Source organism: Seriola aureovittata, chromosome 18 (assembly GCF_021018895.1).
Source record: "Seriola aureovittata isolate HTS-2021-v1 ecotype China chromosome 18, ASM2101889v1, whole genome shotgun sequence".
Taxonomy (NCBI): Eukaryota; Metazoa; Chordata; class Actinopteri; order Carangiformes; family Carangidae; genus Seriola; species Seriola aureovittata.
This window is the reverse complement of record NC_079381.1, coordinates 23,849,618-23,871,836: the sequence shown is the minus strand read 5'-3', so window position 1 is coordinate 23,871,836 and position 22,219 is coordinate 23,849,618. Positions and strand designations below refer to the sequence as shown.

Below are 22,219 nucleotides of genomic sequence, written 5' to 3'. Positions count from 1 at the left end.
TGTTTCTGAAAAGTATTCCGATGTACAATCTTTGTTTTTGATTAGATGCAGAATTCACATAATGCAACTAAATCAATGAACAACACGGACAATAAAATTAAAAATATGATACAAGTGGAATAAATAATAATTATTGGAAAACGGTTTAATAACTGTGGACACATTATAATGTTGTATTCAGAAGATTAAATATCGTAATCTTTTGGGGCCTTGGGTGCTCAAAGGAGCCTTTCTGCATAATGAGCAGCCTATTTTTACTTTTAATGCTTTAAATACTCTACATCTCTGTACTTATAGGAGTTTAAATGCGAGACTTTTACACGTAAAGGAGGGTTTTTACATGGTGACATTGGTGATTTTAGTTAAGTAAAGGATCTGAATACTTTTCCCACCACTGTATATAATACTGTCCTAATCATATTGTATGTTATTTTATGTTTATTGGGGTATTTTCTCCTCTGATTCTCTTCTCGTTTGCTGGTGCATTACAGTTGTATTACTGCGTTCCGCCGCTGGGTGGCGGCAGCGCGTCATCACGTCTCTGTTCCACCGCGCACCGGAAGTAAAACTCTGACTTCCGGTCCGGTCCCGTCTGAGCAACAACCACGATGGCGGCGTCTGGCGGAGAAACAAACCACGGAACAGGCAAACTGGAGTTGTATCCTTTAATACGAGCTGCGGATATTAATCTCTGAGTCTCATTTATGTCGCAGCGTTTAATTTACATTTTCTGTTTCGACTTTAATTCATGAAACATCAACAGTAACTTAAACAGTTCAACCGGCAGCGTAAGTTACCTGCGTGTTACCTGAGTTACGCTGTGGACCAAAACTACACACCTGTTTTTTCAGCCTCTTTTTAATGACATTTTGGAAAGTGAAATATGCAGAATCATCTGTTAGCATGTTAGCTTGTTCAGACACCTGCCGCTGCGTCATGTGATACTGAAGAAAACTTTAAAATATGACGATTTTCAGGCAAGTGCTGCAGATTTAAAGAGTTTACTGATATCCTCTAAAAGTGTACACTCACTGAGCACTTGATTAGGAACACCTGTACACCTGCTTGTAATGCAGTTATGTAATCAGTGCATAAATCCTGCAGGTACAGGTGAGCAGCTTTAGTTAATGTTCACATCAAACATCAGAATGAGGAAAAAATGTGACTTTTACTGACACATGAATGTTGTTTTTTTCCTGAAGATCGTGTCTGAAGCTGCAACGATTGGCCAATTAATTGATTAGCCTATAAAAAGAAAATTGTTTGGCACTTATTTTGATAATCGATTAATTGTTTTAAGAATAAATGACAAAAGTCTCCATGTAAATATCTCATATGAATGTGTTTAAGTCTTTTATGATGGTGAACCGAAGATCTTTGAGTTTTAGCCTGATGGTCGAACAAAAGCAATTTTGTTTTAGTTTTTTTTCTCCATTTCCTGACAATAACCGTCAGTTGCAGCCCCACTTTGAACCAAACCTCGATGATCTCCAGAAATCCTCCTTGACCCCCCTGCAGCTCTTTGGACGTCCCCTTCCCGTCGTCTCGCGAGGCCGCCATCGCTCTGAACTCTCTGTCCCCAGACCGAGAGCCGAGGAAAGGCGGCATCAGCAAACAGCTCACAATGTCCGGCAGCACGTTGTCTGTGTAAGAAACACTGTCCCTGCTCCTCAGCTGTATCTGGCCGTCAGTGTTGGTGTCTTTCTATTGAACCTCTGTCTCACTGTGTTTCAGGAGGTGGAGCGCAGACGAAGCTCGAATCCTCCGGGTGTCTGTCAACTCGTTTCTGGATCATCTGTCCCTCGTCATGGAGACCATGCAGATGTTTGGGCCGCCTGTCTCCCAGTGAAGCATCACGGATGATTCAGGACTCTGATTCTTTGATGTCGACATCCTCCACTGGACGTTTCAATCCGTGGACACGACTCAGGTGCGACTCTGGAGCAGGTTGAAACTGAGGTTTTATAAAGGAAGTCTGAGCAACTGGCAGCTGAAACTGTGGTTTCTTGTTTGTGTCAAACAGTAAAATCTGTTTTCTTGTTTAAGTGGAACTGAGAAGGTGGCGAGACTGGGGTTGATTTTTATTTAAGAATCTCCTCCAGACATGTTTTAATATAAAAGTACTTTTCTTTGAAAAATAGTTTGTGCCTGATTTGGTTTCTCTGCAAAAACTATTTGATCACATTGATAAAAATTCCTAAAATGACATTTACTCAGGACGTATAAATCTGTAAATATTGTTCATTTCAAAAGTTTATCAACTGGACACAAGATGTCTTCTACTTTACTGTAAAGTCAGTTCATACTATTCTCTGATTGGCTCCTAACTAGTTGTGATGTCATAAATCCTACCAGGTGTTTAACTGAGATTTAAGGTGAAGCTCAGAGAAACTTTCCCACTTCAGCAGATGAAGGTGAAAACAAACGCTACACAAACATTATCGTGCACAGTGAAGCAGCAAGAAGCAAAGCTACATGTTTAAGTGGAGGGAGGGGTCTTTAAACTTCCTGTGTAAAAATAAAAGACGGTAGAGATCTGCAGAAACCTGACGGGTTATAAAGTCATCAAACAAGCTGTCGATCAATCAATCAGTCAATGGACAGGAAGTCAATCAACCACTGTTTTGATGATCATTTTTTGTTACTGCAGATTAAATGAAATGAAACATTTGAAGACGTTACTGTCGACTCTGTTTTCTAACATTTGATATGATGAACAATTAATCGAAAAATAAAACACTTAAAACGTCACTATGATTATGATTGTACAGAAACATTTAGTAAATGTTTTATAACACAATATAATGTTGTTCTAAAGTCTGTCAGTGTTTATTAATGTATTTGTAACAAACTGCTGTAAAAACATAAATAAGATGTAACTGTTGACAAATATAAACAGTTAGAATTTCACTTTTATCTGATTTTAATACATTATAATACGTTAGAAACATTGTGTTATATGTCATTATTAAATATGGGGGTTAAATATTACTAATTAATCGTTAATGAAAGTGATAATTAGTTGCAGCTTTAAACTGTACTATAAGATGTTTGGTTCAGTTTGTTGACCGTGCAGCAGTTTTCATTAAGAGAAATTTAAACAGAAATTTTATAACTTCAAGAAACAATTATCTGGTCGGATGATGAAAAGAGGATTATAATAAACATATATATATATATATATATATAATCAATCCAGTCACCTGACATGTGGACACACCGGCACTGACTGACCAGCAGAGGGCGCTGCATGATCAATAATTCACCCCGGTTGTTTCAGGAAAGTCCAGGAGAGAGGGAATGAAATCATCAGATTTATTTATTAAAATAATCAGGTGTTTATTTTGACGAGGTGGTTACACGTCGAGTCAAACGACTGATTATCTCCCGCAGCTTTTCATAAACACCTTCGTCTGACTGACAGAGTAATAACCGCGGGACGTGACGCTGTAAAGGAAATGAAGTTTCACCCTGAGCCTCAGACTGGCAGAGTTATAATGAATCCTGCAGATGATCAGGCGACGTTTCCTCCTGCAGATGTTGACTTTGTCTCTTTCTTTTTTTCACAATAAAAGCATGGAGTTGGTCAGAAATGGTGGCAGTGATTTTAGTAAATGCAGGTGGAGTTACATGGAATAACACCGACGCTTCAGATTTGTCTCGTTTCATAGTCTCAGAATTATTTAACCAGATAATTATAATTTAACCAGAAGATAAAGATCTATGTGCAGAACTACAAGTTACTTATATGATGATTTAACAGCAGCTGCGTCCTTCATCTCTGTTGATTCGTCATGTTGTGTCTGATCATTAATCTGTCAGTCGACTGACAAAGAAACAGTTTAGATGATGAGTTAATCATTTATGTCTTTAAAAATCTGGATATTTGCTGGTTTTCCTGCTTTTTTCTGACCAATAATGATGAGAAGTGATGACGACGACTGTTGTTTTCTGTAAGAAGCTCTGACGTGTTCTTCACTACAAATATAATATCTTTGCTCTTATGAGTCATCAACTAACATTTTAACTTTATTATATATTACAATTATTAACTGAACTAACAAGTACTCAAGACTGAATGTGTCAGTGATCAAAACAAGTCTTTAAAGTTATTAAATGATGAAGTTAAATTATTATTATATCATTCTGACTAAAAGCTGGTGCTGTCAAACAGTCAGGACAAACACTCGTCATGTGGTTTATTCAGTCGGGCTGCAACTGAGAATTACTTTCATCTGCTCATATATTTCTTCATTAACTCATTAATTGTTTCATATATAAAATGTGAGTTTTCAGTTCATAATGAAGAGACGGAGAAAAGCAGCGAATCTTTACATTTCAGTAGCTGGAACCAGGAATATTTCCGTTTTCCTGTTAAATGACGTAAATAATGAACTAATGGTTTCAGGACTGATGTCGTTTAGTTTGTAAATCTGAGTTTAGACTGAAGTGAAGGGACGGGATGACTAATCTAAGAGGCTCTTCACACACAACCATTTAAAACACTTCACTTTGTACAACCTGGGAGATATTTTGACAAGTTCACTCCATCACTGAACTGAACATTGTTTATTCAGCAACACCTGAAACCTGCAGCGCGAGAGCTGCTCTGTGCAGACGCTGCACTGACTCAGGTTAAGGAGGTGGATTATATGCAAGATGAATTTACCACAACACCAGAGCTGTTCTGAAGTGGTCACCGGTTCAAAGCAAACACGTCGATAGACTCGAATCTAAAAATGTAACACTGGTCGATGTAGTTCTGTTCTGCAGGAAGCAGCAGGATTAAAGCTGCAGCCTCTGTACAGATTAAAGTCGTCACCTGTCAGACCTCGGAGCAGTGAAGCATTAAAAACCTTATTCTAAGCCACGATGTTTAAAACCCAAATATTCAGCTTATTATTATAAAAGAGAAAATAATCAGCTGACGTCGACTAATTGATTTAATGACGTGTCGTTAACAAGTGTGACGACGATATTAAAAAACAGAACATGCAGATTATAAAGCAAAACAAAACTCACAACCAAATCAAGTAGATTTTACTTAGGAAAAGTAAAATAAATATATTGAACATTATGGAAATCTATGGAAGCTCATTTCTGCCAGTAAAAAAAAAAATCATGTTAAATCTTAATTATGAGATAAAATGTCAAAATTATGAGATTTTAAAAAATCCTTATTATGAGATAAACATAATATTATTTTATTTTTCATCAGGCTGAAAGGAAACGGGAAATAAAATTCACACCTGTAAGAAAAGAGTAAAACACTGAACGGATCATATTTTCACCGACAGACGCTTCAGAGCAGCAGATGTTCGTTTTTACCGTGACAGTGAAGGCCACACGACTTATTAAAAGCATTTTTTGGGGGGTTTGTTTTCAAACAAGTGAGTCATCGTCACTGACATTTAAACATCGTCCCACTTGCACAAATGACAAGAGGCTGTAAAAACCTAAAGTAAACGGCCGCGGTGAAACAACAGAGGAGCTGCGGGCCAATCACGGGTCACATCAGAACAGCAGCGAGGGCGGGGACGGTGGGGGGGGGGGGGGGGGGGGGGGGGGTCAGTGTTTAAAATGTCAAACTGCCAGAGGTTCAGTGTGATTCAGCAACATTTAATAAAAGGACAGAGAGCCACATCTGGAGGAACATCTGCAGAGAAACGACACTAAGTAAATCAGATCGCGTGATTTTAAAATTTCAGCCTCGTTCAACAAAAGAATCTGAACGAGTTTATTCACTAAAGTCATGTTCACAGTCTTTCTTTCAGATACACAACAACAAACATTTCATGGTTCCTGCTGCTCACATATGAGGGTTTGATTATTTTAATTTGTATTAAATCGAACTGAGAAAATAATGAGGATATTAATCCATAATTAATATAATCATAAGTCACAGTCCTTCAGTTCCACTTCAGCCGACTACAACAGAGAAACAGGATTCTTTGTGAACTGGCTTTAATCTGACAGTGATCAGTGTCGTCGTGTCTCATCAATAAACCAGCTCCAGCTGCTGCAACAGTGAAATACTGTTTACACACAAAAACATTTGTGGAAAATCTGGGAATGAATAAAAAGTTGAATTATCCTGTTACTTCCTGATAAATTCTTGTAAGTTTCCGGGACAGAATCGTGTAGTTTGTTTCTAATTACAGGAAAAATCGACACAAAGTTCTGAGTTATTTCAGTTCAGTCAGTTGTTTGTTTTTGATCCAGATCAATTTCTATGGAGGAAATTTCTGCGTGTGAATATTAATTCATCATTTACTATTTATTGGAAGCTTTATTCTTCATTCATGCTGAATTATTTGCATGTGCAGCTTACCTGTTGTCCTCTGAGTAAACGTCTCCGTTAGCATAGCTTAGCGTTCAGAAAGAAGTGGAAGGGTATCAGCTGATCAGTCACTGTTCGACCCGCAGTCAGAACCAGCTGATGGAGTTTTTACTGGAGTTTCTGGACCTGTAAGATGAAGTTACCAACAGGAGCAGTAACAGCAGCTGTTTGGATCAACACTGGACACAGAGAGTTGAGGGACGAACATGAAGCATCACAACATGTAAATCTGGTTGGAAACTTGACTGTTGATGACCACTCTCCTAAAGATGCTTTACACTTGTCACTTTCAGAGTCTCGAGTTCAGATCGAATCCAGATGTGATTCAGTATTTTATTCACACTTCACTGTTTGTGTCTCCTGGAGAACAAGAAAGCAAAAGAATAAAAACAGTCTGAATCCAAACAAACGGCACAAACTCACTGATTTCTTAGCAAAAATGAATTTTATTTTCGGTTTGACTTGAACCAGTAATCGCTCACAAAAACAATTAGTTTTACTTTCTTATTTTAATGTACATTTGTGTTTTTAGCCTCTTTGTTTATGTTGCTTTTTTGTCTTTACTGTGAAGCACTTTGTGACGTCTGTGCTCTGAAGGAGCCACATAAATAAAAGTACTTACTTACAAATGACCGAGCTTCCAAGGTTTAAGTGTGTTGGTCATTTCAGGGTCAGACTCACGGTGCAACAGGTTTACAGGCTAAAGGAAAACTGTATTTATATTCACACTGCTACAGATTACAAACACATCAGCGTCGAGTCCGTCTTCGTCCACGTGTCTCTGGTTCCGTCTCCAGAACAGAACGATAATCATTAACTCGGTCCTCCTCCTTCGTCCTCACGTCTTCCGGTAAAGTCTGTAACCCGGTTTCTCTCTCCGGCCTCAGAAGTCGTCGTCGTCACAGATGTCCAGATAAACGTCGAAGGCCTCTCGGTTGCAGTTTCCATCGGGGGTGAACACGTACTTGTGGAAGGTCCCGTCCACACAGATGGCTGCAGGAGGGGAAGATTAAAAACCCGTTACGTTTTCAGGCGTTTAGGAAACGGCAGCACAGACACTCCAGAGGAGGATAAACGTCATTTGGAGAGAATGAAAATGTTCATGTGAATTAAAGATAATCAGGTGTTAATTAAATAGATTTAATAGTTTTCAATCAAAGAAAATATAAACAAGGTTCCTGCAGCTTTTCCCACGTGACTTTAAAACCGTTCTACGATCGAACGACAGAGAACAAAACTTCCCAGTTGTAACAGAATTAATCAATTAACGTGACCTAAACCCATGTATGGATTAATCAAAAACACACACACAAGAGTCTCAAAACGACCATCAACAACTCCTTCAGTCTGGGAGTCTTATACAGGAGGGTGGGCTGAGAAACACTGAGTGAATTCACCATTTAAAAAACAATTAGTTAATTCTAGTTTTCACTAAAGCCGAACTCTAGAGCTGATGTTTATTCTCCGTCTGTTTCTGGTGGGAACCGAAGTCGAAGCTTCTTCAGACTTAAAACCTGCAGATTCTCGGGATGAAGGAAGATTTCCTCCAGGTCTCATGTGACTGAAGCTTTGTCTCTTGGCTCTGGAACAACACGTTAAACTGACCGGTAACTGCTGTTAATGAGACAGTGTTCAGTGTTAATCACGTGACTCTGTTGTTGTGGAAATCTACATTCAACTAAATGTATCGAGACAGCAGGTAAACATGGAGGAGGAGTTTACATTAACAGGAAAAGATCAGAAAACAGGAAGCCTTCAAAATAAAATGTGAATAAATTCACATATAAAACCTGTTTCTGGTAGAAGCTTGTTTCAGATAAAAACCTGGTTCTCGCAGAAGCTGAGGTCAATAATTTCTGAGAAAATCAGTAAAGAAATATTTTTGTTTCATATTTTCCACAGAGGATTATTATATATCTGTGTGAATATTTATATATTTCTTTCTCGTGTTTCCTCACCGATGACGGAGTTGACGTTCTTGGACGTGTTCTTTCCAAAAGCACAGATACAGGCACATTCGGCGGGAACAGTGAAGCTGGCCAACGACCACTGACTGTCCACGTACTGACCGATCACAGGCCCCACCTTCCCCACACGAGCCAGTCTGCGGGAGGAATAACCAGGCGCACAGGTTTTAAAAACAGTTAGCAACACAGGAACAGTTAGCGAGCAGCAGAGAGGAGGTTTGCGGAGGTCGGCCTTACGCTGAGCGGCGGTTCAGTTTGGTGTCTTTGAGCGCGAAGATGTGGACGGTGCCTTTGTCACTGGAGGCGCAGAGGAAGGAGGAGTCGTGGCTGAAGTTGATGCTGGAGAGACGGGAAAGACGGTTAGAGCAGGAACTGAACTTCAACACAAACACAGGGTTTTCAGGGACTCGAATCCATTCTCAACTTAATACATGGAGAGGTACTCGTCAGGTTCAGGTTGCTCCTCCACTGGAGGGTAATATGAAACACAGCTGACGGTTAAACTAACGGGTCAAGAGGAAAATACAAAGAAATGTGAGAAAGCAGATTTTTACGATGAGCTGTAAAAACTCTGAAGCTCGTCAGTTTTCCTGCGAGCGACTAAAATCAAAGAGTCAATTTAAGTCTCTTCATGTTTGTGGTCTCGGATGATTATTACTTTATTAAATCCATTAGCTTCCCTCCCCTGAAGACGAGGTGCTGTGTATCAGGTGCTGCTCTGATCTCCACTGTTTTTCATATTAACAACATATGGATTTTTTTGTATTTATGAATCAATTCAGGATCATAAAAGGTGAAGACTGTAAATCTAATGTGACCCCCCCCCCCCACCTCTAACAAACACAAATGCTGCTTCTCAACAGACTGGGGAGACTCCTGTTACACAACAACACCACTGTCGGGCGCCGACCATCACTCAAGTCCTACTGCTGCCATGCAAATCATCCTCCGCAGAACAGAAAGTAACGCCGGAGCAGCTGAGGTATGAACCCGCCGTCTGCATCTATAACACATTACTGCTCTGGTTTTATGTTGCTCTATATACGGCCATAATTTAAATTGATCGAATGGTGCTGGACATGTTTTCACTGAAGAACAGCAGCACTAACGAAGCGTGTTCACGCCATCCACTTCCTGCTGCTGCTTCACAATAAAAGCCTCCTGTTGGTTTGCCGGAGGAAAACTTTTAAAGGGACAGTCCACAGATGTTACAGATGTGGCCCAGAGAGGTTCGCGGCTGCTGCGTGTACCAGTAGAGGGTTGCCGGGTCGGTTCCTCTGCGCAGCTCCACCAGCTTGTCTCTGGTCGTGGTGTCAAACAGGCGGATGAGCGTTCCTTTGCGAGAGGCCGAAGCCGCCACGCTGCCGGGTTGGTTCAGAGCCACGCAGGCGATCTCGCTCTGGTGGGCGTTGATGGTGAAAGGAGCGGATGATGTTCCAGGCTTGGTGTTGGACAAATCCTGAACAAAACAATATATTTTTTACATGAATTTAAATTAGAACAAACCTTTTTTTTGTTTTTTAAGAAGTAAACTTTACACAAAGTTTTCGTGTTTGTAACTTACAACCAGCTGCAGGCTGCCGCATTTATGACCTGGAAAAACCAGCAGCTGCTTCTCCAGACTGGGAGATAAATCACACAGACCTGCAGGAAAGAGTTCCATTTACATGAGCCAGTTAATTGATTAGTTGATCAGACTAATACTGCAATTAAGAAATACATTTTAACGATAAACTGACAAAAAAACACTGTTTTCAGACGCTCAAATATGGAGATTTCTGATTCTATATTTTGGGGTTTTTGAAGCGCTGGTCGGACAAAACAAGACATTTAAAGACGTCTGACGTTGAACAGCAGCTAATGATGGAACAGAAAATAAACAGAAGAAGGGAAGGACTCTCTCACCTTTGGGGTTGTCTCTGGTGTCAAACTCAAACAGTTTGACGGGGTTGTCTGGGAAACTGTAAACATAGATCCTGTTCTTCAGGACAATGATGATCCTGGGAAAAGTAAGAAGGGGACAACAGTTTTCCTTCATGTAGCTGCACAGTCACAAACTACATGAGGAGTGTGTGTGTGTGTGTGTGTGTGTGTGTGTGTGTGTGTGTGTGTGTGTGTGTGTGTGTGTGTGTGTGTGTGTGTGTGAGAGAGACACTGAACTCACTTGTCATGCCTCATGCGAACGGCCAGAACAGGTTTAGTGAAGGTGAACTCCAGGACCAGCTTGTCTTTGGGGTCTCGTGACTCCCGAGCGTCGTCCCAGATCAGAACTGAAATGAAACAACATTAGACTGTTTACACAAAAACATATGAAGCAGTTCGAGTGAGAGTCGAGCCTCACACTTCCAACAGGAAACAGGGTTTTTCTTCTTTCTTTCTTCTTCGTCTCCGTTCATCTAACTCACCGGATATTTCTGAGAACTTGGGATTGACTCCTCCTCCAACTACGGCCAGCAGGTTGGATCGATGCAGCATGGAGCACAGGGCCACACTGCCCACCTGCTCATGGTCTGAAAACAAAACACAGACATCAGTCTCTCTAACACTTATTCAGCAGAGCTTGTACAATATAGTAACTGTATGTACATAAAGGCAGTAAAGTTTACTCACCCAGGTGACCCTTCTCCATCAGCGGCTCCACGTTATAGATCCTGACCCCCGTCTCCATCGCGCAGCAGAAACAGCCTGGTGATGACAGAAACAAATATAAATAATATGTTTACACCTTAAAAATGCAACAAGGCAACAGTAATGTAAGGCAACAAGTCAAGATACACTGCTTCATTACAGTTAAAATTAAAAAGACTTTATACCTGTGGTGATGTTATTACACAGAAGACTGATACAGATTTTGTTGTTTTCATTCAGCAGCCTAAATAAATAGTTATTATATTAAAGCCTTTTAACTCTTGAACTTGGATGAAGCAAGTTCAAAAGTTTTCAATTCCTTTTCTTGAGGACTGTTAATGCACCGTTTCTGATCATAAAAATAATTTCAACTCATTTTTTATTTTGATTTTATAACAGAATATTATATTCAGTTTAAAACTCGGCTACCTTTTTTTGTATATCTTTGGATTTTGCCTTTAAGTTTCTAAAGTTTTATTACGCTGCTTTTAATTCACTTTTTTATTTTATTTTAATTATTTTTTATTTTATTATTATTCCATCTCATTTTACATCAATGTTTTTAACATGTTTTTATGTTAATGTGAAGCACAAGTGTCATTTCTTTATTGTAAAACACTCTGTGCTACATTTCTTGTATGAAAGTTGCTTTACAAATTAAGTTTATTAGTATTATCATTATATTCTTCAAATAAAGCATGATTCCAGACAAGTCTTAATAAGTTTAATTACAGTAAACCGCTGAACCTGGTGTCTTTCCCTCAGGATTTAATAAGGATCTAAACACTCACTCACAGTGAAGTTTCACAGTCATTACAGAATGTAATAAAGAGAATAAAGGGGTGAAATATGCTGAGATTTCAGTTTTGTTTTTGACTCTGTGTTCGGTGCCGTTGTTTTCTACAGGTCTGACAGTGGCCGTGTTTAACGCTGAAGTGACCCCAGGAAAAAAACAGACACATTCAGGCTCGGTTCTGTCCGCACGTCCTCCGGCTGCTCCTGCTTCTTACTCTGGTCCTGGTTGAACTGCAGGCTGTTGACTCCTCTCTGCTGGGCCATGGCCGCCACACCGCCGTCACCGAGCTGCTACCGGTCAACTACAGCGTCCCCCGGCCCCGAGCGACGACCTGGGACAGAGACAACAACACGACGGTTGAGCAACACTGAGGTAACGTTAGCTGGGTTTAGCTAGCACACATTAGCATCGGATAACAGCGGTTAAAACGCAGCTGGACTCTTTTTCTAACCTCGACAGTTTGTAATAAGTGAAGTCTCACCATGAACACGAAGAGTCGAGACGATGCGGAGGTTTTTATTTAAAGCGGTAAACGAGATAAACTGAGCGAAACACAACAGAGTTGATATTTCAAGACGGGAGGTTTGTTTTTGTTTTCCTACGATGACGTCAACGACACGTGTTTCCGGCTGTCTTCCTGTTTCTTGTTCAGAAAATAAAAGCATTTTTCTACAATTGAAAGGAAATTAAAATTAAGCAACAAAATCAAAGAAATGTGAATAAAACACATATAAAGACGAACACAGTTTCATTTATATATGACTACGCGACCTAATGAATTAAATATGTGCATGGATTGACGTTAGTTAGATCATATTAAAGGTACTTTTACATCTTTTAAAAAAATTATTTTTCTACATTTGTTCAAGATTTTTTTTTCTTATATTTTACAGAATTATTATTATTATTATTAGTAGTAGTATTGTTATTAATATTATTATATTTTATTGTATTTCCTGTACATGTCAATTGAAAAGTAGAGTTCCTAGGTTTCAGCCAGGAGTCGGCTTGTTATTGTCAAGTCAGACAGAATAAGGGAGAATAACACCAAATATGCAAGTTAATATTGTTTCCACAGTTATTGTCTTGTTCACACTAAATTTAATATTGTGTTGGGTGACCTGGCAGACTATCAAATATGGCCAAAATGCCAAAAAGAAACGAAAATTAAATAAAATGAAATGAAATTTAAAAAACAGAGCCAAAAGAGGGAACACTGGACTGAGATTCATCAGGTGACACAAACACATCTTCACTGCAATTGCTGGATGAGAAAAGTTTAGGATATCAACTTAAAACTTGATAACATTTCAGTGTTGCGTTCACTATTTTCTTTCTGCTGAAAAAAAACTGAACAAACAATAATTTATTGCAGGTTTAATTAATCAGGCAAACAACTGTGTCCAAAGTGAAAGAGTTTTCAGAGCTTGTGCGTGCAGTACACTGAGACTGACTAATGCTTCGTCTCAAGGGGCTAAAAAAATGTCAGTGTAAACAAAATGTTTGTACAGTCTGTTATTTAATTAGAAAGGTTGTTTAAAGATCAACAATTTATTGACTGGTGTTGACATAAGAGTGCAGTAACACGGCGATCTCAAGCAGATAACATGACCTGTGACAGCACAGTACAGGGCTGAAAATAACAGGAAGAGCAGGTCACAGTGTGTGACCCATTTGTGGGTTTGTCAGATTCACAGATGATTACAGAACCACAAACCTGCTAAACTATTCTTTATTTCTCTCAGTTAACTGCGGCCTGTTTTCCACCGTACCATCATGACACAGACTGATTTACCTGCAGAAACAAAAGCAGAGACTGAACTCAACTGACTGAAAGTAGAACAGGTGATTTGATGACACCCAAATGCCACATATCAGTGCATTATGACTTTTAGCAGAGCATCTCAATTCTTTTAATGCCACCCAAATAGGTCATTTCAGGGTTTTTTTTTACAGACTGCTGCACTATTAAAGATTCCTTCATCTTTTACCTGCTGTAAAAAGGCCAATAAAAATGGCCTCAGGCTGCACGAATTGAAATCCATGATAAATATCAGGACATTTTCTGTGGTGAAGGGGCACGATCAGTCATTTCTCCTGGTTTATTATAAGCACGGAGGCACTCGGAGCCTTTTCTTACGAACTCTTTGGCACGAGTCCAGACCATAAAAACTATATTTAATTAGAAGAGACTAGACAAATGAAATGAGTAAAGCAAGAAGCTGTGCACCAGAGGAGAACATCTGTGTAAGCTTTGGGTAAACTGAAGAAGAAACAAGACTAAAGCTGTGTCCGGATGTGAACTTATTTTCTGGTTGTTTACGAAGATGGTTGTATGATTGCAGACACCAACAAAACTTCCAACACAGGAAGCTGCCCCGGGGCCCCAGCTCCATATCAGCTGGTGTTTATGAATTTGAACCACTGAAGTACAATATCAGCTAAAATGGGACTTTCATTACTGACACATCTATTGGCGGCTTTGGTTTGTTCTGGACTCGACCCTCACACAACTTTGATGGATTCTACATCACTGGAGAGCTCTGAGTCTCCTGCTTCTCTCTGTGCAAAGCATTTTTAGGATCCTCGCATTTTGTAGTAAGTTGCTCCTTAAATTTGAAGTTGTTTCTGTCCACACCATTTCAGCTTTAGACCAACAAACGTGTTGTCATGCAGAAAAAACGTGAGTATTCCCAGGGTTATGACTGAAGTCAGCAGCGTTGGAGAACAGTAACCTCTTTATTTTTGTGTACATTATTTTTTAAGACTAACAAACATGGAGGTGTCTGGTAACAGGCTAAAAATGATTCCTGTTACCACTACAAATGCCTCTCTATGACCTGAATTCAAGTGGTCGGAGAGAAAACTAGATGTCTGCACCTGTCTTGGTTCTGTTTTCAAATTTCTGTGACGGGAGACTTTGGCCAATCACAGGTCTTTTCAGAGAAAGAGAGAGAGAGAGAGAGAGAGAGAGTGTTCCTATTGGCTGTTCTACATATGCAGATGTGTGTGCACGTTCAGATGGTCATATCTGTGAAGCGTTTCAGAGATGAGAAAACCCCATACAGAAATGTAATATATAACATATATGGCCCTACATCAAGAGTGATGTTGCCATATATGTCACATATAAAGGGATGTAATATTATCTTATATATAGCTCTGGATATATGAAGATATACATTTATAACATGAAATACCCATCGCAAAAATATATTAAAACATTTCTTCATGAAGGATTTTTATGTAGCATTACATGTTGCAACCACATATATGTTAATGATATATAACACCAAACATATGAATGTGTATATATATATATATGTAACATGTCTAAAAGTATGTAACCTACATATTTAAATGGGGTAGAGATATACAGTATGTCAAAATATGAAATTGTTCCATTTCTGAATAGCTTGCATATATCACTTTTACATATATATTTTTCTTTTATATGTAAATTCACTACATGTGCATTTATTGCACTTGTGTATGGGAAGTTGTTGCAGCTCTTCTGGACAGGTAACAAGCTGCTAACGTCATGTTCCTGGTGACGAGTGGCTGTGTTGATGTTGCTAATACTTTAGCTCTCGGCTGCAGCTGTGTTGCTTGTTGTTGTTGTTGTTGTTGTTGTTGTTATTGTATTTCATTTCTTTTTTTTATTTAGATTTCTGCCTACCCCAGCTTTAACTGTTACTCCTGTATGTCTAATTGCCCTGTCTTAATCAGCGTCTACAGTAATGTTGATTAATGTGCACTGTCTCTGATAATAAACCAGCTAATGAATGGTGACTACAAGAGAAGCCGCCTCCTCCACTCAGCACCTCATGTTCATATCACCACCAGTGAATGCGATCACGGTTTTCTTTGAACCTTCTATCAATTCTTTGGTCTTAACTGAGACGTATGAACTTCCAGTTTGACACTCAGATCATGTCCCTGTTTGTGGTTCACATGGGAACTGATTAAATCTGTCTTGATATATGGACTTTAGAATGATCTGAGAAACGTTTGAGGTCGCTGTCATCAGTCAGAATTTGCTGCAGGTTCATTTTCATTAGTCAGTGATTCAGTATTTACACGTTGGCGAAAGGTAATTAATGTTTTGAGGTTGCGATTGCAGTAAATGCAGCATGTGCGGGTCGTTTGAATGTGTGGAGGGTGGAGATCGAGGTGTCTGTAAACATCCACTTATGGACACTGAGGATGAACTCATGTACATGTATGTTGCATTCAGAACAACATGTCACGGATCAGTTCGTCACTGGTCAGCTTTGAGTTTCTTACATACATATATATATATATATAAACTGCAGTGAGAGGTTGAAGGTGTGTGTCGTGGTTCACAGAGTCACAGTCGCTCCTCTGGGTGATATCAGACCTATACTGTCGTTTAGGCTGGAGGACTTTAATTTGTACATGTGCGTAGCACATAGACTGTAAATAAAGATGGACGTGGTGTCCGTGACGTCACCTGTAGGTTTCTGAAGAGCGGTTTCTCATCTTGCCAGAAACTGACTCTGCCGAACGCCGGCTAATACAAAAATGGGTAAAGAGGAGGGGCACGTTTTTACGGTGCATGTGGCAGAGATACGCTCACCTGCTGTCACTCAAAGAGGCCACGCCCTCAATTACCCATAACTTTAGTCCTTAATAAAATGTAAACAGGTGAGTTATATAAACAGTTGTTTGTTGTTTGTTTATAAACAGTTTGTACCAGGCTGTAAACATCTTTATTTCTGCTGTAAAGTTGGACATTTTAACATGGGAGTCTATGACTGACTCACTGTTGGAGCCAGACTCTAGTGGCCAGTGGAAGAAGTGCACTTTTTGGTTCTTGTGTGTTGGTTTCATTTTCCAGGTTTCATCTCAGGTCGCCGCTTGGTGTAATTGTTGCCCGCAGCAGAAACGGGCCGTGTTGTCATCTCCCGGCTGCTCCGTCCTGCTGCTTATTCAGCCTCAATCTACAAGTAAAACAAGGTTTTTACAGATGCTGTCGGAAAAAGTTCACATACTCGGCCAATCAGTGACATTCAGCTCTGTAAGCCCCTCCCTGAAGGACAGTACTACCCAATGACCTCCTCAGAACTTGGACCCTGGTTCCTCCAGTAGAAACGTGTAGGACAAATCATTCCCTTGTTCTCTGATGTCACAGACTTAAAGTAAAAGATATATTCTGTTGTCGACCTGAGATGAATCTCGTTAGCGTGAGACTGTTTTCTTTTCTGCACAACAAATCAAATTTCTCTAACGAATAAACCTGAGAAGTCCTAGATTTCAGCTTTGCCCGGTTTGCCATCTGGCTCATACTGTAGCTCATTGCCTGCCTGGTCTGAGGCGAGCGCAAGTGTTTGGCTGCCAGTTTAATTAGTAAGATACAACCTTCGGGGACTGAGCTAATTGCTTGGACAGAGAGCATTTGTTGCTAATGATGAAAGCTCTCCAGTTTTGTGATGAGTCTCCAAAACATTAGCATTAATAAGATGGAAAAGACAAAGTGTGTGTGTGTGTGTGTGTGTGTGTGTGTGCGTGTGTGTGTGTGTGCGTGCGCATGCATTTCCTCATGCAGATTTTCTCCATATTTGGTTAAACCTGGCAAGTGGCTAAACTACCTGAATGCACCTGTTGCCTCCACGCTGCCATCTCAACCTCTCCCTCTCAGTCTCTCACTTCTGCCCTATATGGTCCATCAGACTGCTCCACAAACATTCATCCCACGGGGAAAAAGCACATGCTGGACATAAAGTACAAGAAGAAGGAAGTAGAGAAGCGTTGGTAAAACTGATGAATGAGGTGGGAGGAAAAATGGAAACGGGCCAAAAAGCAAGTTCACAAACGGAGGCAAACAAGCTCTTTGGAGATAAATTAATCGTCTTTGATGATTAATGCTGGAGAGAAAACAAATAACACATTTTATTGAAGAGCTGCCAAAAGTGGAGTGCGTCTGCACACTTTTACAAGTCTCTTTTCCTAAAGTTAGTACTCACTTTGAGTAAACAACAAGAACATCACTTGTGAAAATCAGAAATTTACCTCCCATTCTCTGAGGCATTCACAGTGTTACAGGTCTCTTTAGCACCAGAGGCTAATTTAGAAACCTGAATACCACTTTTTCAGAAGATTAAGACATAAGACTTTATAATTATCTTATTGTAATATTTTTTGATTATTTATTCCCTAGTATTTATTCAGTTGTTGTGACTCTGTGACCTGCTTTGTTAAACCCTCCTCGTTGAGTCACAGACTGTCACTGCTGCTCATACTTTCCTTTTCTGTCGTACGTTGCTTATCTTTTTTAATCTGGTTTCATTCGTCTTATCTGATGTTGTCCTTCTGTTTTTCTGCAGAAAAATAAATTTAAAAGTCAAACAGAAGTTTTGGTTTGTGGTTACGTCTGTGAATGCAGGAGTGAAAGAAGCATCCAGATTTTTAACTAAAAGAAATAGTTTGATATTTTGGGAAATGCATCAGATGTTCAGATCGATTCCACTCTCATGTGAATATGAAGCTGTAGCCTGTTAGCTTAGCTTAGCACAAACACTGGAAACAGAGGGAGACAGCTAGCCCCAGCTAGTCCACCTGCTAGCACCTGTAAATCTCACTAATCCACTCGGTGTATCTTCATCTTCTTCATGGGGGGGGGGGCGGTGGTTATTTCCTTTTGAGTGACAGATGCTTTCATCTCTTTCTGTCTGAGTGTTTTTCTGCCGAAAGGGAGAGGAGGAAATTGTCTGTGATTACTATACTACCTCACATACAGTATCTCTCTCGCCAACCACGTCTGCTGGAAATTACATTTATATACTGCTTATTTGTTTTCCAAATTACATTGTGATTGCTGCCTAGATTATGTTCTCGTGCAATGTTCTATGTGTTTGTATTGTGCACAAGTCACAGGGAGGTGGGATGGATGGATGGTGGCACATCTTGAATCTCATGTGTGGTTTAGTTGAGGAACACTTTGAAGATATAGGTTAGACAGATAGGAGATAGGTTTGCTGAATTTTAATTACAGTAAATACGTCTTCTCACAAAACCAGACGTGTTCAGTATGAATAAATAAATAAAGTATTAAGAGTATTCACAAATTGAGTGTTGACCAAATTTTATTACAATCCATCCAATAGCTGTTGACATTTTAATCAAAACCAGAAATAACAACCTCTTGGTGGCGCTAGAGGGAAAGTACGGAGGATCCTAAAGTCAAGGGGGATTCATGGTCATAAATCGAATAGTTATTGACCAACAACTCGTCCAACCTGAAGGACCACACAGGTTGGTCGTTCCAAGCCTCGGATACGACCTTTGTCGCCGTGGTTACTATAATAACGGTCATGACTTGGTAAGGTTTCGGTAAGACGGCGATTTGGGTTAAAGTAAGTACATCCTCAACTTCTACTTCCTCTGTCTCTCGTCACCGACACTTTTCCCCTCGCGCCTGTCATCACTTCTACGGCTACTACATGTCGCCTAGCAACAAAACCTAACTATGATGTCATAATAGCGTCGCAAGAGTATCGTCCATCGCGAACAAACGTCCATGAATCCGATTAGAAATCAGACACAGATCTTTTGAAGTTTTCTTCAGTATCTCAGTAACCCAGGGATACTCGTCGGAACATCTGCGGCTACATCGCAAACAGGAAGTGCTAATAGCTAATTCAGCTACTTTTAATGGTGCTAGTTTGTCAAAAATGTCAGGAAACAAATACAGGCTAAATAAAGAACAGGATAGAAGGATGTTGCTTTGGGTGGGATTTAAATCACAGGAGGAGACGCCAGTTCACATAAAAACAGTAGGTCATTGCAGCTGTGATCTCTTCTTCTGTGGTGGGGGGTAAAAAATGGCAGGATTAAAATCACTGCCAAATCACCCCATCTCCTCCGGAGACATAAATCCAGTCCTCGTGGGGCTTCAGCGCAGTAGCACCTATATAAACATGCTTTCTTGGAGAGATGGCGTTTCTCTTGCACACTTGACATCGTGTAGATCAGCAGTCGGTGTTGACTTTCAGAGCAACAGCTGCTGGAGGTCGGGACTCGTGGATAAGGAGGTACAATCAAGGATTAAGTTGTGGTGTAAAATATCAGCAGACAGCGTTATTACATGTCTCCTCTGCTCTAACAAGCTATGATGTCACCCTCAATTAACCTTTTGATCTGGTTTAATCTGATTTAGGTGCTCACAGGAAATCTGGAGCACATAATAAATGCTGGAAACTGAAGGATTCATATTAATGTAAATAACTCATCCAAATGGACACACACACACACACACACACACACACACACACACACACACAGATTAATATGCACTGGCAGTGGTGAGGAAGTGGCGCCAAGCTGTTATCATTACTACAAATCAGTGTTCTTTTTATATATTGGCAGAACATTATTTTTACCTACAGCTTCCCGCTGCGTGCGCTCTCAGTGCTGTGGAAATAGGACAGCCGGTTAAACAGCTGCCCTCCATCGCAGAGATGTGTGATGCCATTCATCCTCTCCCCAGAGCACTAATCGGTGTTAATCACCTTCATAAACAGCGCCTCAGTGCAGGAAAAACACAAAGCTTTTCTTTTTTTTTTAACCGTTACATGACAGGAGCAGCTGACTCACACAGGCTGACAAACTGTTTTCAAAAACAATGGAGTGTCCTCCCACTCCTTCTCCGCGGCCCGATCTGTTGAGTCGGAGCTCAGTCGGGGTTTTTCTTTTTGCCGCTTTGCCCCGGCAGCTCCGAGCTCAGGCCTGCGGAGAGCAGAGCAACACTGACGCTCACAAAGGCAGGAAGACAGTCCCTTCTCATCCCCTTTTACACACTAATGATCCTCTAAGACTGGATGTTGTATAAGCATATGACTCACATTCACACTGACAATACCGTGGAGTGCTGTGTATCTCTGAGTGGGCCACTTCAGAGACGTACGTGGCAGCGCTTTTCATTTCCACAGGAAACAGGAAGCTGTTTGGTAATCTGTTATGCAGGTGAGTTCAGAGCAGAATTAGAATCACGGTGTAAAAATAGTGTCAGGGTGCATGGAGGTATTGACAATTTACATACGGTGTTAACACGGTTGTGTAATGTCCTCTGCGGGTCTGGAGCGGGGGCTTTTCGGAGTCGGCTCCCCCTTGTCGCAATTTAAAATAGTTCGAGTGTTTAGTCCAACGCAAGGCAAATTACCTACAGTGTATGTGTCAAGAACCCTGCTTCTTTCCAATGTGACAAGCGAGGGACCTCACTAAAGCACCTGGGTGTTAGTGCGAAGTACTACATCCGTTTACCGTTAGTGCATAGTCAGTGTTAGTTAGGCTTGTTAGAGGCGGTAGAGGTGTTAGGAGAGGAGGTGCTCTCAGAAGAGATGAGTCACCAACAGATTCTTTAAGACTCAAGAATCTTCAAACCACAGACCATAACTGGACTGAGACGACGTTCCTTGGAGGAACACAGTGTCTGAGAAGGAGCCATAAAAGGCTGAATGATTGAATTCAAGTCAGAAGTCACTCTGAAGGCCAGTAGAGGTCGATGAGACAACTATGGTCTGGACCAGAAGTTGGGCTGTGCACTGAGTCAGGTAAGGCCTGATTCTTCACATGTTGTTAAGTGGTCATCAAACATGACGCTTAGGTTTCTCCAGACCTTGACTGGGGTAGGCGATTTCGATATAGATCTTGTGACGGAGAGACTGATTGGCCGGGATGACTGAGAGTCCAGTCTTGGGGAGGTTTAGCTGAAGGTGGCGTTCCTTCATCCGTGTGGATCTGTCACAGAGACCGTTGGGTCGTCTGGCGGGAACGACAGGTATAGTTGTGCGTCGTCTGCATAGTAAGTAAAGTAAAAGTTTACAGAGGAGTCAGTTATACAGGTGGATTCATGGATGTTTTTTCACAATCTACATCATTGATAATGACATCCCCGGAAAGTGTAATTAATACTGAATCAGAAGAAATGTGTTTAGTGTCTGTGTGTTCAGATTTGACTGAGTTATGACTCTGAGAAGTTGTGTGATGATTTGCCATATAAGCGATTACGATGTGTGATTCTGCATTTTTATAGATTACACTTATAATTTTTGACTTTTTTTTATAATCCTTTATAACTCAAACCTTTATCCTTTATATTTATTATTTCAAATCCTTGTTTATTTAAGCTATTTGTGCCTGAAAAGCATGTGACAGTGCATTTCACTGCACCAGTTGTTTGTGTATGTGACAAATAAACCTTTGAATCTTAGTTTTGTTGAAACTGTCCCTCAGCGTTGAGGAGCTGCAGAACCACACTGCTCGATTACTGCTACAGGGCGGGCACAACCAGATACTAAAGGAGGACTGTGATGGGTAATGAAGGTGATTATTGATCAGTAAAATGAAACCACTGAACTTAGCTGCAAACGAAGCTACGTGAGCGAGTTAAACACCTCCATGGGATTGTGATGTGTAGTTGGCTGCGGCTCATGCAGAGCGCAACACTAACATTATCATCATTTAACA

The 22,219-nt window shown here is 40.4% G+C and overlaps 2 protein-coding genes and 1 long non-coding RNA gene across 4 annotated transcripts in view; 2 read left to right on the top strand and 1 right to left on the bottom strand.

The window, feature by feature from the left end:
• Positions 1-528: 528 nt before the first annotated feature.
• On the top strand, positions 529-2,670 carry LOC130186437 (EKC/KEOPS complex subunit Lage3). The gene is made up of 3 exons (XM_056403580.1): positions 529-658; positions 1,519-1,647; positions 1,735-2,670. The coding sequence occupies exons 1-3, from the start codon at positions 609-611 to the stop codon at positions 1,847-1,849; spliced, it is 294 nt and encodes a 97-aa protein (XP_056259555.1). The 5' UTR covers positions 529-608; the 3' UTR covers positions 1,850-2,670.
• A 4,097-nt stretch (positions 2,671-6,767) lies between these two features.
• Positions 6,768-12,363, bottom strand: wdr45 (WD repeat domain 45). Its single transcript, XM_056403574.1, has 11 exons — positions 12,213-12,363; positions 11,946-12,062; positions 10,918-10,992; positions 10,713-10,817; positions 10,472-10,577; positions 10,213-10,307; positions 9,872-9,951; positions 9,558-9,766; positions 8,545-8,646; positions 8,299-8,444; positions 6,768-7,333 (listed from the first exon to the last, which is right to left on the bottom strand). Exons 2-11 carry the CDS (start codon positions 11,992-11,994, stop codon positions 7,224-7,226), a joined length of 1,077 nt encoding a protein of 358 aa, XP_056259549.1. The 5' UTR covers positions 11,995-12,062; positions 12,213-12,363; the 3' UTR covers positions 6,768-7,223.
• LOC130186438 (uncharacterized) overlaps positions 11,964-22,219 on the top strand; it is a 54,611-nt gene continuing 44,355 nt past the window's right edge. For both annotated transcript variants that reach the window (XR_008830285.1, XR_008830284.1), the window contains exon 1: positions 11,964-12,103. This is a non-coding gene — a long non-coding RNA (uncharacterized LOC130186438). The remainder of the gene's footprint in view (positions 12,104-22,219) is intronic.